General features: G+C 42.4%; 1 protein-coding gene across 1 annotated transcript in view; it reads right to left on the bottom strand.

Annotated features, from left to right (window-relative positions):
- The window catches only part of CCDC187 (coiled-coil domain containing 187), a 42,967-nt gene continuing 24,630 nt past the window's right edge, over positions 1 to 18,337 (bottom strand). The window contains exons 4-18 of the mRNA XM_059486677.1: positions 11,810 to 11,907; positions 11,352 to 11,462; positions 10,963 to 11,075; positions 10,346 to 10,479; positions 9,758 to 9,873; positions 9,451 to 9,638; positions 8,628 to 8,715; positions 7,653 to 7,867; positions 6,328 to 6,508; positions 5,990 to 6,152; positions 2,934 to 5,269; positions 2,230 to 2,571; positions 1,750 to 1,890; positions 1,212 to 1,337; positions 1 to 934 (exon numbers count right to left, since the gene is read on the bottom strand). Coding sequence (XP_059342660.1) covers positions 749 to 934; positions 1,212 to 1,337; positions 1,750 to 1,890; positions 2,230 to 2,571; positions 2,934 to 5,269; positions 5,990 to 6,152; positions 6,328 to 6,508; positions 7,653 to 7,867; positions 8,628 to 8,715; positions 9,451 to 9,638; positions 9,758 to 9,873; positions 10,346 to 10,479; positions 10,963 to 11,075; positions 11,352 to 11,462; positions 11,810 to 11,907 — 4,538 coding nt within the window. The 3' untranslated portion in view covers positions 1 to 748. The remainder of the gene's footprint in view (positions 935 to 1,211; positions 1,338 to 1,749; positions 1,891 to 2,229; positions 2,572 to 2,933; positions 5,270 to 5,989; positions 6,153 to 6,327; positions 6,509 to 7,652; positions 7,868 to 8,627; positions 8,716 to 9,450; positions 9,639 to 9,757; positions 9,874 to 10,345; positions 10,480 to 10,962; positions 11,076 to 11,351; positions 11,463 to 11,809; positions 11,908 to 18,337) is intronic.

Genomic DNA, 18,337 nt, shown 5'->3' with positions numbered 1-18,337 from the left:
TATGTGTGTTATATTTTATTCAGAAAACAAGTACAAAAAACAATTAAGCCAACAGTATTTAAAAATACAAATACAAAATGTCTTTCTATTCCCCAAGCAGATTTTAAAGTATTGTATTTTTAAATCTTAAGTTTATCTATAATTTATCTTTATTGATCCTGATTTTAATTTTATTGAAAGACACTCTGAATGGATAGGATTGGAAAAAATCTGATCTCTTTACAATCAATTATTCAATAATAAACAGTTTCTGAATTCCAGTATGAAATATTTGCACAGCATTTATTTTAAAAAGAACTAACAAAAATTTGATTTTCTCAGTACAAAATAGGTGGGACCACAGCAATTAACATTGTGAACAATTACCATGCTGAGGAAATGCTTCTATTTCCTTGTCAAAAATCTTGATTTTTTTTCCCCAGTTTTGCCAATACAAAAAGAGTATTGATTGCCTCTCTTTTGTCTGTTAAAGTACATTCTCAGCACCCCACATTTAGATATTGTACAAATTTAATGGGCTCCTGTGAATTGCATGATAAATAACCCAATTACAGGCACACATCTAATTGTTAGGAATTGAAGGTGCTGATAGAAAAATCTCCAATTTAAAGTGCACCACATCGGTATTTTCCTCATTTGCACAAAATTATAGACATTTAACCTGATTGTCTGGCTCCAGGTCCTGCCATTCCCTGTGCCAGCTCTCTGAAGCCATCTCCAAGCTCCTTTTAACCAGTTCCACAGTGGATTAAAAGAGAAAAGATGGTGCACAGTCACCTGTCAAAGAGGCTTTTTTCAGATAAATCTGATTAAGAACTCTGATTGTATCAAGGATCAAGCTATCAAATATGGCTTCAGTCATCCTCATCTTCACTCTTAATTCATCATCACCATAGAAAGTCCACTGAGATTCTTCTTTGCAAAGCTCTTGGATCTAAAATATAACATGGAAACAATTTTTTACTTCAAAAAGAAGAGTTTCTCAAAAGTACTGAGACACTGCACCTAATCCAACAACTTTACATCTGTATCATTAATTTATTTAATTTAAGCCACTCACAAGAGCTGGAAATACTGGATTATTAATTCAAATTTTAAAAGGCAGTAATTTCTGAAGTTAATTTAAGTAAAAGTGATTCTCACAGAAGGATGAGAATTTCTAGTTTAAATCTAAAGGAAATACACAAATCCCCATTGGAAATTCTGCTTACCAGAATAAGGTCCACTCTGTCTCTCTTACAGTTTCCATACTTGGTCATATTCAGGAATTTTCTTTTCATTTCTAAGTCATTCCTTTCCAGGTTCATTATTTTAATAATTTCACCCTGAACAAACGTCTACAAAATAAAGAAGGCTGAAAAGAACTCTCCTCATAAGAATTCTGGTGCTGTGAAGGTGCCAGTGAGAAGATCCAGCTTTAAGTCCAGAAACATCCCAAAGTTTAGGGGGCTGATCTAGAGGTAGCTGATCAATCAATACTGGCCCACCAACACATTTTAATCATGATATTACACACAAAATAGTCATAATTAGGAGAGTTTAAAGGCCCATTCCCATTCTTAACTCCACACATATGGAATATTTTGAGTCATCAGCTCAGTCTGTATTTATCCAGGCACTTCAGGGTAATACTGTTTCTTCTCCCATCACCTCAGTTACATTGTCATAATCCTCCCATATTTCACATTTCTTTTTGCAGTCTCTGCTCTTTCCACTCTTGTTCCTGTTCTTTCCATTGCCAGAACATACCTTGACATCACTGACATCTGTCCTGCTGCAGAGATGCCTGCAACAGGGAGATCCCACTTTTTCCATCCATGGGAAGATATTTGGCTTTGCAGTCACTTGATATTCTGCACACAGCAACTCATGGCTCAAATCAAATATAACCTGTAACAAACTCAGCAGGATACTGGAGTCAGGAAAACTGGATTGCAGTCCCCAGCTTACCATGGAACTTGGCTTTCCCTGAACAGACCCAAACAGACACTGGGGCAGGTGTCCAAGGGCTTATGGTGGAACTCTGGAAAAACTCTGGATTCTCTACAAGGACACTTATTCTACTGGAATTATTCAGCAGCAAATTGCAGAATACTCCTGGTAGTACCTTTCAGTGTTGCTTTAGTTATATTTAGTGTTAGCAACTGGAATAACGTTAAATATTAGCTAATATGATTCAGCCTCCAGAACACTACAAAAGTTAATTAACAGCTAGTGCTTTAAAAATACCTGATTATACATCCTCTTGCTCTCTGCTTCCAAATCATTCCCTGGGAGATCACTACATTCCAAGTACTTTGGCATGTTGATGTTCCTGAAATTTGATTTTATGTTCTCTGGGGTCCATAATTCTTCCACAGCATATGCAGACAAATTTTTAACATAAGAACTGTTATGTGGAATCACAAGAGGAACTTCCACAGTTTTCTTCCAAGGAGCTGAGTGCCACTGGTCTAATTTGTACAAGTGTTGCTTTTGTGTCTGTCTCATCAGCAGGTTTTGGTCAGAATTAGGCTGATCAAAATCTTCAGAGCTTCCAAAAATACCAGCATCAAGGATTTTTAAAAGGAGCTTCAAGAGAGAAAAAGAAAAGACAGATATATTCCATCTTTTCAGAGGTATTTGGATTATTAGCAACTGATCAAGGTTACACTTAAAACCATTTCATTCATGGGCTCAAAGAAAGGCTTACTGATGTATTATTCAAAATTCCAATCAAGAACTCCCATTTTTCTTTGGACCATACATGTACTATCCAATGGATACAGAATAATTCCTTAAATAATGAATGGGTCACATGAAGTAAGCAATCTGGTTCCTAACATAGATATAATTTCTGTGGATGATGAAAAACTGGGCCACACAAATTCTTGCTTTTATAGATCCAGCTTCAGGGCCAGCACTTGAAATAAAAACTTTCTCACTATACTTACAGGCAAAGTGGTTGGAGAAGTCTCTGGAGATAAATGAAGTATCATGTCTGCTTTTGATCTGTGTTTTCTTTTAATCTTCTTATATTCTTTAACTGCATCATCTATAAATTTAGTTACAATTCTGTCTGTTACTGTGTGACAACCATGAATGCAAAGCATATCAAAACCACCCAATGAAACATCAGAAACCTTTGCTGATGGCTCAAATAAGGCAGCAACTGAATTTTCTTTGAGGGGAAATGGTTTCTGATTGTCTTCTTGCCTCAGGCCTTTGCCATAATTCATCATGTCTTTTTCAAAGGCACTTTTATATTTGTGTTGAGCTGTTTCAGAAAATGCAATTAAAATGTCAAACAGAAGTTTTTTACTGAGTTCACTTGCAATATCATCAGCAAGTTTAATTCTTTTCTGATCCTCTACCAAGCAGCAAATATTTTTGCTTGTGTTTACCTCATCTGTCTTGCTTTTCTTTGGAAGAGCATCTGCAAATATAGTTTGTTTTATTTGTGCCAGTTCTGGTTTTTCTTTATCTGATCCCAAGCACATTAAGTTCTTTTGACAGAGGAATTCATTACAGTTACACTGGTTGGAATGGGGAAGCTTTTGCCCTGTTCCACACAGCAAGGCTCTGTGTAACCCAGACTGGTTTTCTTTCACTTCTGAACCTCCTGCACTGTTTGTGTCTTCTGCTTTCTCCTCTACAAACCCCACTCTCTGCTCATCATCTCCAGAGTATTTGCAGTCTCCTTTGAGGGAGTCATCATCATGGAAGGAGTCAGAGTCTTCATTCCCCATGTAACTGGAGCTATTTTTGTTAACCCCAAAGAGGTGTGAAATCTCATCAGCTCTGACAAAGACCCCACAGTGCTGGGCACACTCAAAATACTTCACCCCTTCATAAGTTCCAGCATTGTCACCTTCAGCTTTGTCCAGTGCAACTCCAGCCCAGTGGCCACTGCCAAAATGAGTCTGGCCTTTGAACATCAGAGTTCCAGGCTGGCTCTGCTTCACCAACACTCTGTCCCCAACTTCAAATGATGATAATGGGTCGTCACTGTCCTCCTTAGCACTGGGTAGCTTTTCACACACTTTGCATTGTTTCATTGGGAATTCAGGACTCTTACTTCCACCAAAAGAATCTGTATTTGACACAGGCAGAAACTCCAAATGCTGCAAAGGCATCTCCTGCTCTCCATGCTGGTTTTCTGATAAACAGCTGGAAAGAGCTGTAATAGATTGTTGTGAGAGACAACCATCATTGGTTGAAAAAGCACCACTTGTCTCTGTACTGAGCAGGGGAGATTCCTCAGGCACAGTGTTATCAGGTAATGGGGGTAATGCATCCATTTCCAGTGACAGATCTTCATCCATGCCCTGACCAGACTCTGAGCCTGTCATTTGCAGTGGAGATGTGAAATCATCCGTGCTGGAGGCAGGATCACAATTTTTCATTGCATCTGCACCTAAAGGGGGAGGAGGAAGATCTTCACTTGGAAATGACAAATCCTTTTTGTTATAGGGTGGCAAGTCAGCACTTCCAGAGGACAATACTTCACCCACAGGACACAGCATTTCTGACAAGGTATCCTCATCAGCTGGAGGGAGCCCCTTATCACTGCTGGAGTTTGCATCAGTGCACGAAGGGCTGGCAGCTACATCATTTCCCAGTGCTGGGATCTCCTGAGAACAGGGCTTGTTTCTGCTGAAGCTTTGTGAGGCACCCAGGTGTGGCTCATCCACTCCCTCAGAAGGGTTTTCAGACTGGGAGCAATGTGCTGACTCGGTTCTGGAGACATTTGCTTTGTTTGCTGGGATGAAGGAAAGCAGGAGCTCAGTGCAGCCATGACCCAACACATCTCCAGGGTATTTCTGGGACAGAGATGAAGTCTCAGCTCTGTCATCTTCAGGCAGCTCACGTTCATTGTGTTTGTCACTAGGTGATGTTTCCTTTCCATTGCTTATTGCTATTGGCATCTCTTTTGAGATATTAAACACATCACCACTGTCACAGACAAACTCTTCTGGGACGCTGACATCTGTGTCCTCTCCATGCTCCAGCTCAAATTCTGGGTCTGAAATGGAACTTTTTGAGAAGCTGATCCAAACTGCAGACACTTTCTGAAATTCTGAGTGAGAAGAGTCTGACTTGGCACTTTGACATTGCAAAAAGGAGTTATTTGACCTGGACAATGATTCGGTGGAAGTTAATCCCTCAGAAAATCCTTCTAAATTTCGTTCATCAGAAGCTTCAGGAGAAATATGGTCCAAATGCTTCAAACACTGACTGGCATCCACCTGATGGATCTCAGAAGGGACAGGCACTTCCACTTCTTTAACTGGAACATTTAAAAGAATTTTTTTTAAATCATCACTTAAAAGAAAAATATTTTATAGAAGAGCTTGCTGATAGGACACTCAAATCTATCATGCTCCTCACTATTATATCTAGGAGTAAATTAGGAGCTGGACTTTATGATCCTTGTGGGTCCCTTCCAAATCAGGATATTCTATGAAACACAGAAAGATGGTTCATTAGAAAAGTGACAGAAATAGGAAATACTGCCACAATATGTAAATGTTTATATTACAGAAATCATGCATATCCAGAACTATGTAAATGATATAACTGACTCATATATAAACAGACAGTTTTATTTTTCACCTGTCCTACTGAAAGTAAGAAATATGAGCTGAGGATAAAACCTGGAAACAAAAATAACTCCAGCATGTCCTGTCCAAGTCTATCTTCAACTGATCTATGTTCTTTTTAAAAGAACGGCCTTAAATTCTTGAAAAACTGTATCAAAAGAGAGCAAATTGTTAATGACACAATCAGAGTAAATTATGATTTCGTTCTGGGGAAGCAGTATAATCAGATCTCTTAATAAACCTCTGAGAGATCCCCACCATCTTGCCCAGCAGTGATTTATACATTGGCTATAGTGAGCAAGACACCTTGGTAATAAATGAGAAGATTGTCTCTCTTTCTGTCTGGATTAAAATTTGATTGAAGTAGTTGAAACAGATTGGACATAATAGCATTAAATATGATTGACCTGTTCCTTCAAGAGTGTTTTCCTCCTGAACCAGGCATAAGTTACACCAAGTAGGAAGCATCCCCAAGCCTTTCACTGGGTTTTTTCTGCCACATGGATTAAGATCTTCATTATCTTTAGGATCAGGGTTTGAAAGAAGTGCCTTTTCCTCCAGCGCAGATTCCTAAAAAGTAAACATTTAGTAGACAGAGTTAATGTTTTAAGGAAAATAACCAACACACCTATTTTGGCTTCCTGTTCTTAAGTGCCAAATGAGTCCTGTGTTGGTCCTATATTAAGGGAAATACAATCTGGGGCACCCTTTCTTTAGGCATGAATGGAATTCCAGAGATCCTTACCAGAAATACACACTTCTGGCCTTTTCTTGTAAAAAGTGTGGCAATAGGTTCCATTCCAGCTGAATTTGTAGGTTCCAGAGGTAGGAAAACATCCTGAGCATTAAGGGACTGCTCCAAACCTGGCAACTCCTCCACCTGTTTCTGGTGTTGTACCAGTGATTCCTTGTTCTCAGTAGAAAAGCTGTAAAGAGTTAGACATGGAATGCTTTGTTCCTGATCAGTATAAAACATGAACACACCCATGCAGGTGGATAAATAGCATAATCACCACTCTGCACTCCTGCACAGGACAGAGATCTATGGACAAGCAGCCAGAATTTGGGTGCATTTGATTCCACAGCCTCTGGCTGCTCCAGACTGACACCAATATTCACTGTTCTCCTACGAGCAGCCTTGTCAGTAATAAGAAGTGAAAGCACAGCCAAGAAACCTTTTAAAGATTTCTCTGACTTGTAATCAATAACACCATGAATTATAGATCAGTTCCATGCTGGGATTTATTTGAAAGCCTTCCCCTGTGGGGACTTAAGTAAATGCACAAACCTGACTCACCACCCTGCTAAAGCTCTGGGTAACACTGAATGAAAGGGGGTTTTAATTCACATTGATAAATATATGTCTTTAACTGCTTTTTCTCTTCCTGAAGCAAAGTAGATTTTTGTTCTGAGCAGCGTGGATGCTGTGGGGTTCTCATTCACAGTGCTCAGCTCCTGCAGCCCAGCAGGAAGCAGACAGGGATGCTCCTGGGGAACAGCAGGATGGGGATTTCTCAGTCTGACTAAACTCCTGAATGAGAGCTCACTGTAGGATTTTACATGACACCTCTGTGCTTCAGTTTAAGCCTAAAATTTAGCCCTGTGTATTCCAAAATCCTTCTCTGGTTAAATCCTCAGTGAAGCACAGACCAGCTCTGAGGGGCTGAGTGATCCAGAGGCTCAGAGCCAGAGAGTGACAAAGGAGTGAACTCCCCCAATTAAATCAATACATTTCTACTCATTCCATATGGGTATTGTGAAGCCTAATTAATATATAGTTGCAAAGTGTTTGGGTTTGTAGTTAAAAGCCACCATGAAAGCATGAACTATCATTAGCAGTTGTGTGGCATCATTGAAGGTGCCCTGAGGAATTCACCATTTGAGACAGAATGATAAGCAGTGATCTTGATTTATCAACTGCTTGAACACAGAAGTTGGAAAAATTTATCATTATACACTCCCTCTTTGGAGTATCTAAAGCTCACACCATTATCTAGGACATGCCTGTCTCCATCTTCTCCACTGGATTTGCTCTCACCTTCAGCAATCACTGAGAAAGTTTTTACTTACCCCTCATATTTCTTGCTCCTTTTATGCTTTAGCTGGACACAATTGTCTTTACTCCCTGACTTCACAACCTCCTGCTCTCCAGCCAAACTGTGCAGCTTTTCCTGGAGTTGTGCTGTTGAATGCTGCATCATTAAGATTTCTCTCTGCTGCTTTAATAAAAGCTTCCTTTCCTGATGGGCTGCCCTGTGGATGTTTTTCAGGTGCTGGATTTCTGCCTACACAAAGCAGAGAAAGAAAGGTGCATAACATAGTGAAAATAATGAAGAGCTATACTTAGTATGTATAATGTTTTTTCACATAGGGCCCTATTAATCCCAAAATACCCTGAAAATACGATAGTTTCCTTTTTTATAAAAAATTTGCAGTTTTATTTTTCAACAGGGCTTTCACGTGTGAAAACTGATGACAGGTAAAGGGATGTTTTTATGGGGTCCCAAGTGGCAAGGCCTTTAGAAATCAATTGTCTTCAGATCATTCAAAACTACAGGGTACTTTGGTTTGCAGTAGGAATTCTTTTACTCAAATGAGAGGCTCAACTACATAAGGAGCAGGACAGAAATTTTCTGACTACTAAGTGTAATTATGAACCTATCATAGTGGAATAACCAAGACTATAAAATTAGCTGTCAGATTAATTTAATATATTTCAACATCACAAGCATAAATCAGTGGAAACCTACATTATATGACCTGTTTGTTATGGCATAAATAGAAAAATCCACAATAACAGTGAGGTAGCAGAAGAGAAAAAAAAAAAGATGTTTTCTTTTATCCAAGATTTACAGACTGCTGACTTTGGCACAAAAGCCACCTCACTGTGGGTATGTAGGAAACATGCAGAATAATGGATGCAAAGTGGTTTGTTTTTTTTTTAAACACAACCCCCACTTGTTCCAGCAACTCCAGACACCTCCCTGTGCTGCATCCTCCCTATGGATATGAGATGAATGCCAGCTCCTCTCACTGCAGCATTACCTGCTCCCATTTCAGCTCCATCAGGACTCTGTGCTGTTTTGCTGCCATGGCAGAGGCTCCTGTATTATCCTGCAGGTTTTCCAGAACACTGGAGATCACAAGGATAAGAATCAGAGTCAGATCATTAAATGCCTTGACTTAATGCATGGGATTGGAGCAAAGCTCCTCTCGAAGCAGCTATAGGTATGGAAGACTCTGCAGAAAGTTACAGTGGACTCAGAAGACATCTCACCACCCTGGGGCTGTGGTGGCTGGACCTCTCCTGAGGCAAATGGAGTATCCTGAGCACTGGGCGTTCCTTATAGTGTCTCAGCTGGTTAGTGCTGAGGGACACCCCTCACTACCCATCCCTGAGGGCTCGTTATCCTCATTAGCGCTGAGGGACACCCCGCGCTGTCCATCCCTGAGGGCTCCTCAGCCTGGTCAGCACTGGGGGACATCCCTCACTGTCCCTGAGGGCTCATTATACTCATTAGCACTGAGGGATGCCCCTCACCATCCATCCCTGAGGGCTCCTCAGCTGGTCTATGCCAAGGGATGTCCCTCACTGTCCCTGAGGGCTCGTTATCCTCATTACGCTGAGGGACGCCCCTCACCGTCCATCCCTGAGGGCTCCTCATCAAGTTGGTGCGTCATACCACCACAGAGGCGGCTCCAATAGAAGCTAAACTCTGCTCTGGAGACACTAAAACCATGCAGACTCCTTTCCTCTCAATTTTTTACTTGCTCCTTGCTTTCTAAGAAGATTTTACATTTACTGTGTTCCCATGAAAGGAGGGAAAGCAGTCCTGGCCTAGCAGGCCTCCAGCGGCAGTGCCCTCACCGTCTGTGGTGGCCCAGCCAGGCCAGCTCGGCCCTGGCCCTCTCCCTCAGAGCCTTCCTCCGGAGCTGCAGCAGCACTGCCTGGTGCCGAGCCCGCAGCTCCTCTGCCCTCAGGCACTGCTCCACCACGGCCAGGCTGGAGCCATGGAAGGTGCTGGAACATCCAAAGCGTGGAATGGTTGCGCTCCACTGGGGACAGAGCAGAGTATCGGCATCATCAGGTGAACAGTTTGATGGAGGGAATAAAACCAAAAAAACCAACCCATAGAGAGGAACACCCCTCAGACTGTTTCAAGAGCTGGTGTTACCTGGCTGTTGGAGCTGGCCTGGTCACTGCTGTCCCCAGAGCTGTCCCAGGTCTCCCCATGGGGCAGATTCATCCAAGGTGACAACAGATTCGAGGTGTGATGGCTGTGCCTGTGATCTGCTGGCAGAGACCCCAAGGCAAAGAGTTAATGTCACCAAAAATAAAGTATCTGAAAGGAAAAGACACAAAAAACAACTCTCCCAGTACAAGTTAACACCCATTTCTGAACTCAAGGTGCCTTTGGCAAATATTTGTCAGCCAAGCCCATGCACTGCCCTCAGCAGGAGCTGGAGGAGTCATCCCTCAGCTGTTCACTTCCAGGAGCAAGGTGTGGACATCAACTTCCCTTAGAAGTGAAATAATGGAAATTTAGAAAAGAACCCATCAATAGGGTAAATAACTCTCAGCTCCCAACAAGACTGTCTTAGAAGGGCCAGGAGTACAAAGGAAGATAGCCATAGCTCAAATATGCATAATGAACATAAATATTGAGGTCAAAATTTTCAAAATTAGCTAGAAAACTGTGTTCCAGGCCAGGTTGAATGGGGCATTTCCCCAATACCACTAAATCCTTTAATGTCATGTTCACCTCCTTGAAGCACTGGGCAACATGAACCTCCTCCTCCTAAAGGTTTTCTTTCTCCCAATATTTTGGGATCCACTGGATTGGGATCTCTTTCTATCTTCAATGCAGAGTGTCTCAGTGAACCCATCTCTTGATCACTGAAGGTAAGAAAAGGGAAATATTTTCTTACTGCAGTCAGAAACATTATTTCAATTCCTTACTTTCACAGCCAAGTCCTCCACAGAGATTGAATCTTTTCAAACCAGAATGCTGCTCATTTTCATGTGGTACTGAAAGTTTTACCTGTGCAAAGGTGCCTTTGTAGTAATTGCATCCATAAGACTCTGGAAGCAATTCAAGTTTTTATGCCACTTTAAATGAACTTTAAAAATGCACATACAATATTCTAATTTATATCAATGGTATGATAGTACAGCAAAATGAAGAAAATTATACTTTTCACACAAGTTTCAGAGGGGTTTCTACTTTTTTAAAAGTGCAAGCACTCTCACAACATTGGAAAGCTGTAGTTTGGGCATAAATAGAGTTAAAAACACTATATAGCAATTACTTTAGTGTCCCAAAATATTAATATAATCAAACCACAGACCAAATCCTTGGAGTGCCTCACTGTAGCCTACCTCCTGTAGCTGCCAGCAGCAAGGTCACCTTCCAGCCAGTGTCCTCTGTGTGTCTGCTCTGTGTGGTCAGGTCTTGTCACAGGAGGATCACTGCCTTTGGAGTTCCTGCTGTCCTGCACACACACAAATTGCCACATGCCTCAGTGATCTATTTGAAAACCAAAACATTTAAACCTTTTTTCCTCATCTTTTTTGGAGAGCTTCTGGTTGTAGATAATGCTTTTCCTATGCCAACAATTCCTGAAGAGCTGATTAATTAATGGGCTGGGAGAAAACTCTGTGGATATGTGGTAAGGTGCTACAGCAGCTCACAAATTGCTGTGCTTAGAACTGCTCTCACGAGAGCTGGGGCCTGGAGGTGTAACCCAGGGTCTGAGATCATAACTTACCTCAGAACTGAGCTGCAGCAGGCCCCTCAGAAACCTGTGGCTTTCCTCAACCTCTTGCTTTGCCTTCTCCCTCAGCACCAGAAGCCGATGTTTGCGCTGCTGCTGCTGGAGCTGCGTTAGGAAGTGACACATTACAAATGGTATCTTCAATCAGGTGACACAACACCTGAGAGCTGGGGGGCAAAGGGCAGGACAGGAGCTGCACAGCCAGGTCCTGCTGCCCTGGGCAAGTACAGCAACCTCCTCTTACCCACAAGAGCTACACTGAGGTCTCCAAACAGCAAACAGGCCTGGCACCTCACCTTTATAGTCCATAGGGTTTATAAACCTGACTCAGGGCAGCTGATGCCAACTGATTATGGCCCAAGCACACCTGACTCTGGGGATAGGGAGCACCTTTTCCCCTGGGACAGCAGAACTGGAATTCCCTATGCTCATTACACAGGTTTCCCACTGACCTTCAGTTTGTGAGCCAGTAGTAAGGAGGTTTGACTCAAAATGTCCAGGTGTCTCCTGTGTTTGTCCTCCACCTCTATGTCACCAAAATCTCCCTCACCTGCAGAAATTTAGGGGATCATCACAAGGGGAATGTGTACATTGTTCCAACTGCATTTTCCTTTTGAATCCTCCCTGGGCCTATTTTTGGAAGCCTCCCAAATCTGACATCTGCCTTTATTACTGAAATAACTTCTTTGCATACATTTACCTCTTCCACCATAACTGTAGAAAGAAAATGTCAGTACATACATCCTGTCAAGAAATGTGTGAGCATAAAGTTCTGCAAGTATTGAGAACTGTCAGGACTTAAGGAGAGAGGAATGAGGAACAATTCCTGTTCTAAGCCTGAATTTCAGTGTGGGTTTTTGTCCCTCTTGGTCCTGCTGCTCCCTTGCTGCACCAACAGGATCAGAGTCACTGGGTACAAAAGAAAAACTTCCCAACCTTGTGACAAGGTTTCCCTGGTGAAAAAAGGTCACTTTGGGAACTCAAGCAGCATCCTGCATGTCCCCTCCATCTGCATTGGGATGGGCAGGCTGCTTCCTCTCTCTTTTGTCACAGGGAGACACAAACCCCTGGAAAAAATCTTTCATTTTAAAGTGGGGAAGTTTCCCCTCTTGCTTCACGTGCACCTTTTTCACTGCCACTTCCTCACTGCACCTCCCCTGCCTGTGTGTGACAGTGCAGCTGATATTTTGTTTACCAGTGAAATGTTCTTGGCTGCTTGAGCTTCTCAGATGAATTGCTCAGCTTATGCAAACAGGTTGTGTGTTTATTCTGTGCTGTGCCACTGCCACAGCAACCAGAGCCATAAAAGAATGGAAGTGTGGGTCATAAATAGAAATAGGTTTGATTTGGAAACTTGAGATAAAATCTCTGTCTCTATCCAGGTCACCTGAATCCAAATTTCCCCATGGTGCAGGATAAGCCCATGACATGCAGAGTTTGTTTTTGCTTTACAGACTGAAGGTCTGTAACACACAAGGAGCAGAGATGTGGGCTTGTTTGCATGCCAGGATGGGCTTTGTGTTTATGTGGGTGTGAGTGAAATAAAATATTAAATCTTTGAGCCTGTGCAGATTTTCTATTAGAATGCTGCTCTGTTTTTATAAACAGCTTGATTGCAGATTTCACTTTCCTCCTACAGTGGAGGAGGAGGCTTCTCCTATGAAGCTTCTCTTAACACCCTCCTTTTCAGTGTCGACACACTGGATGGAAATCTCATCCTTTCCTCTGGTAATGGGCCTTTCCTGGTTTTGGAGGGTGGTTTGGAAAGGCAAAATCATGCTAAATAATCTAGACATGCCAAATTAAGAGTTCATCTTTTTAGAAAGAATGTTCATTTTAGCCAGTCTTTCTAATTTTGGGGACTGAGTCAGACTCCTTAATGCTGATAGTTAACTAGAGATGATTTTGTGCAATCACCTATTTAGGAAAATGAAGTGGATGAAAAAGCTGAATTTTGTAGGGAAGTTTTATTCATGGTTTTAAGCAATGCAATAGAAAAAAACACAAGTGAACAATTCTTCCGTGGGTCTGCAGACAGCACTTTCAAAAGCTCCTTCAATACTAACAACTAAGGTCATTCTAGAAAAAAAGTTACAAGCTATGTTTATTGATGCTGTGTTGTCTGAGTAACTTTTAGTACTAATATCTGGGCCAGTCAGAAATATGATCATCTATTAGGATATAATTTAAAATCTGACAAATATTTTCAATTTGTGCCTCAAACTGAACAGTTCTCTTGTTATTCTGACCAAAGCCCAACCATGGTATTGACCTCAAAGTGATTAAAAAGTTTGTTTTGATCTCTTTTCCTTTCTTTTGAATGTAATTTTCCTAATTGTGGCTATTTCCAGATGCATTTCTTGTGTTGCAACATCCTGCATTAAAGAAAATACCATCTGGCTAAACTTCACGTCCTTTTAGGTGATGATGAATGGCATTTACTGCCTACCCAGATAGCTTCAATGTGCATACACTCAGCCTTGTGAAAAAAATGCTATTTATTAAATCACTTTCCGCTGCACCTGCAGAATCTCAGCACAGCCCTGTAGAATCTCCCTGACATATAATTAAAAAAGCCAGGCTAAAAGTCTCATTTTTCTAATCACTTGAAGCAAGGCAGAAGCATTTACTGCTGCTGTACTCAAGGACAGCTTTTTCTCTTTCTGCACATGTCAGCAATCAGAGCAACCCAGTTATTATAAAAAGACATAGCTGCAACTTTACTGTAAGCACGACTTTGTCTGCATTACTGCCTGGAGGTGTAGGAATATGGGGTGTAAAGTGTCCAGCTGTGGAGTGGAGCAGCAGATCCAGAAGGAATTTCTCCTTATCCCCCACTTGGGTAGTCCTTCCCCTCTCCAAATGACCATGTTAGCTCAGTTGCTTTATTATTACAGGGCAGGGGAAATAGCACCCAGACTTCAGCACTCTCTGTGCAGGAAAGCACCTGCAGTGATGACAGGTAAAAGGGGAGGAAGAAAAGAGGTTTGGTAAAATCTGATCACAGAGGGCAGTTTGGCCCTTCACAAGACCACAAGCAATCCCCAAGCAAAAGGCTCTCAATGTGAAGGCTCTGCCTGCTGCCTCAGGAAATCCACGGGCTGAGCTGCACTCTGGAGTACCTTGGAGAATCTGTATCTCCACAGCTGCTGGGTCAGGTCCTTCTCTCCTCTCTGAACATGTCTGGTATTCCACTTGGCACTGGAGAGTGGCTGCTTACCAAACAAGGGGATTAATGTGGCCTGTGCTGCTCCTGTGCTCTGCATATTTTGTATTTATGTCTAAATCCTCTGGTGTGGAGGGCTGGCCTGGGTTCAGCTCCCAGCCAGATGTTGCAGCACATGGCAGGGCCTCTCCCTGCTGTTGCCCCTTGTCACAAGGAGCTGCAGGGCAGCTCTTGGCTCAGGATAGCAACAGAGCTGAGCCTGAACCCAGACCTAACCAGAATCCTGAATTTCTGTGGAATGCTCCTTGTGCTCCTCATCAGTTATTGTAAACTCTCTCAGTCAGTGACAACATCATTGCAGACAGCTCCAGAGATGCTGAAGGCAGGGCTGGAGCTCCCTGGAGCTGAGGGAATTACAAAACACAGCCAGGATTTGGGAGGGAACACAAAGAGCTGCCTCAGCTCAACACTCTCCATCAAAACACAGTTAGCTGAAGCCAGGCTGATAACATTTCTGTGCTTATTCCGCTTATTTCATAATTTCTCCCTCTTCTAGAAGCAAGAAGGCAGCTCCCTCTAGTGATACAAGAAAATAAGTCAATCAGCAGTTTAGGGGAAAGATGATACATATAAATACATTTTCCTTGTAGTTCAGGTTAAAATTCTGCATTTCCAGAACAATGGAAAACATTCCATTTGCTTTCCTGGTGCAAACTACTTTAAAGCACCAGCCTTGATTAATCTTCAACATTTAGAAAATACTTTATAAACAATTAGTTTCAGCTTAAATGTTGATATCTCTCAGATACAAAAGAAAAGGAAACAAAAAGTCTGATCTGATGAAATGAGATTTCTGGCTCATTCAGTCCAATCCAGCTCAAAAGCTCTTCCCTAGACTGTAGGAAGGGGCATGGGCAAAATGTTGGGATTTTTAAAAATCATATAGTTCTCTTATTTAATAGAAATACAGAAATATGGGTACTATGAGCGGTATTCAGAGGACATGCTGGAGTAGCAAGGAAAGTACAGCTCATCTCCTCAGCTCCCTGTGGGACAGCCCTGGTGGCTGGGCAGGAATGACAGAAAGATTTTACATAGTAGTGCAAAATGCAAAGCCCTTCCTTATCAGCTCATTGCTTATACCAAATTTTGTGCCTAAACTGATGAGAAATTCATGTAAGCGCAATGTGAAATACTTCCCAACATTACCTGTGGAGACAGTTTTTGCTCACCACAGCATGAGCTTATAGGATTTGCAATTCTGGGTTTTATACTGGCTGTATTTAAAAAGAAATTTCAACAATTCAGGACAAGTTCACTGTCTTACCCCAGGCAGTAAGCAAATATCTTGTGAATATCATCTTCTCTCTGTTTTAAGGTGTTTGAAATGGAATTTGTTATTTTGCCAAGTGTGTTTACTACAGAAAATCTTTCTTTGGCACACCAGTGGGTGGCCAGGCGATGTGTGTGTCCCTCTGAAAGGTAAATATTGCATTTGGCAGCAGCTGTACAATTACACCTCATTGTGTTGCGTGTGCACGGTGACTCCTGTGTCCCATGAAAGGACAGAGCCACTGCTGGGTGATGCCTTGAGCAGACAATGCAGCCTCGAGTCTGAACGCCCCATCCCTGCTCTGGGGGGTGACAGAGCCACTTGTGACCCATATTTCAAACCCACTTTGTGCTGAGCACGACAGCTCTGTGCCTCCTGTGGCCATGGTGGCAGTGCTGCTCCCAGTCCAGCCGTGGGCTGGCAGCTCCTGCAAATGCTCAGGGAAGGGAAGGTTTCTCCTGGCACAGACACGAGGCAGCAGCTCCCATTGTTCCTGTGGTGAATAGTGGGTGGCTGGGCCTTGCAGAATTGGGGCCCTCAGTTATTAATAGTAAATAAATAGGTTGTCTTTCGCTTAGGAAAAAACACTTCAGACAACAGCCTTGCTGCCCAATCTCTAAGATGCCCTCCTGGTGCCTGGGGGGAGGAGAAGCACAGTAAACAATGCTGGCTTCTCCACCACCCCAGAATCCAATATGATGTATAAAATGTTGTGAGGAAAACAATGAAGAATCCTTAATAAAAGCAAAGGCTTTTTGTAAGTACCCTCTTTGAGGAAAGGTTATCTGATCTTGTTCTTTTGTCTCGAAAAAGCCCTTAAAACAATGCACCATCTGCTCCTGTTTGGTGGGAGCAGGCAGAGATCTCCTCAGACAGAGCGGTCTGCACGCTACTGGTCGGCTTTTAACCCTTTCAGCCACAAACTTTCCCCGTTTCTGTGCAAACCTCTGCTCCATGGCCCGGGCACCCTGCAGCACATCCCTCCATTCCCCTGCACCCTGCCCATGTCCTGTGCCTGTCCCTTGCTGTCCAAGCAGGACAATATCCCACACTGCTCGGACAGGGTAATTATTAAGAGTTAATTGTAAGGCTCCCAGAGACCTTCAGATGAAGCTGGAAATGTCTCTGAGCTAAATGGGGTTTGTTCCACCTGTAGCTGTGACTGTGAGCTGAATTCACACCTGTGGCAGCACAGCATGGAAAAAGCAAGGAGCTTCTATGCATTTTATGCAATTTTAATAACATTCCAATATAATCTCTTTGATTGTGCATGAATGTTGAGAGGACAACTTTTCATGCACCCCTTTTTCACCTTCAAAATCTGGAAGAGAACCATCTATTTGAAATTCCCCCTCACCCCAGAAGATTTTTCAGCCCTAGCCAGAACGATCATCAAGAATTCTGTTGCAATGAGGAACTGTTCATTCTATTGCCACAGCACAAGAAATACTCTGGGAGGGCACTGAGTGACCCTGTGGGAGATGCCACCTTACCCAAGTGCTGCTCAGTGCTCAGAGTGGCAGAGGGCTGGAAGCTCAGGCTGTCCCAGATGCTCAGGCTCTCTCCAGGAGATGGGCTGGCCATTTCCTCTTGGTTCTGAACTTTCAAAACAGTCTCACATCCACACTGATCCCTCCGTGCCGTGAGCTCTCCCTGCGGGCTGCATCAAGGTAACAACAACAATTACTATGGTTTTGAGATGTGTATAAAGCAATCTTTTGAACTTAACAAAAAAAGGTTATTTCGTTTTAACAGAACTATTACATTTTGTCAAATGGAAACAAAAGGTTCCCTGAGAACTCATACCTGGCAACGAACAAAATCTCCTGTCTCGTACCTGGATGCTGTCAGGAAAGCTAACACACTCATTTTTACCTACTCTAATTGCTGCTCTGAAAGAGCTGATATTTTTCAACCTGGTGGCAAATACAAACAACAACCTTGCAGTGTGGAAGCTTAATTTATGAGGGCTGCATTGTACAATCCGTGCCATTGTTGAGACTTGGTTGCACAATCCAGCTCTGAACCTTGGCAAAGAAATCTGTTTAGAAACACAAAGTCCTGAACTCTGTTCTAGTGTGTCTGGGACTTGTGCTGAGCATGGCTGTGGCCCAGCTAAAATCTGGGAGTGATACATTTACTTTAATATTTCAAAACATTGTCAGCACCAAGTCCTGCAGATGAAGACCTCAGCTAACTGATTTTACTTTGTTTTGGTCTGCAACTATCTGAGCTTAGCTAAAAAGATTAAGAAAGAAGGTGTGAAAATAGGCATTTATTGATCAAACCTCAGTTGAACCACATGCAGGGACACTGAGACACTGAAATGGTGACAGATGTTTTCTTTTTTATACAGAAAAATGAACGTGGAATTTTTTTTATCAGCAATCAGCTTAGGGAAATCTTATTTCATTTTTCTTGTTAATAAGCTTTTCTTTGTTTTTCATGACCCAGAAACTGCTAAAACGATTAGTACAGCTT

This window comes from Ammospiza nelsoni, chromosome 20, assembly GCF_027579445.1.
Source record: "Ammospiza nelsoni isolate bAmmNel1 chromosome 20, bAmmNel1.pri, whole genome shotgun sequence".
NCBI classification, from domain to species: domain Eukaryota; kingdom Metazoa; phylum Chordata; class Aves; order Passeriformes; family Passerellidae; genus Ammospiza; species Ammospiza nelsoni.
This window is presented reverse-complemented; position numbering and strand designations above follow the sequence as displayed.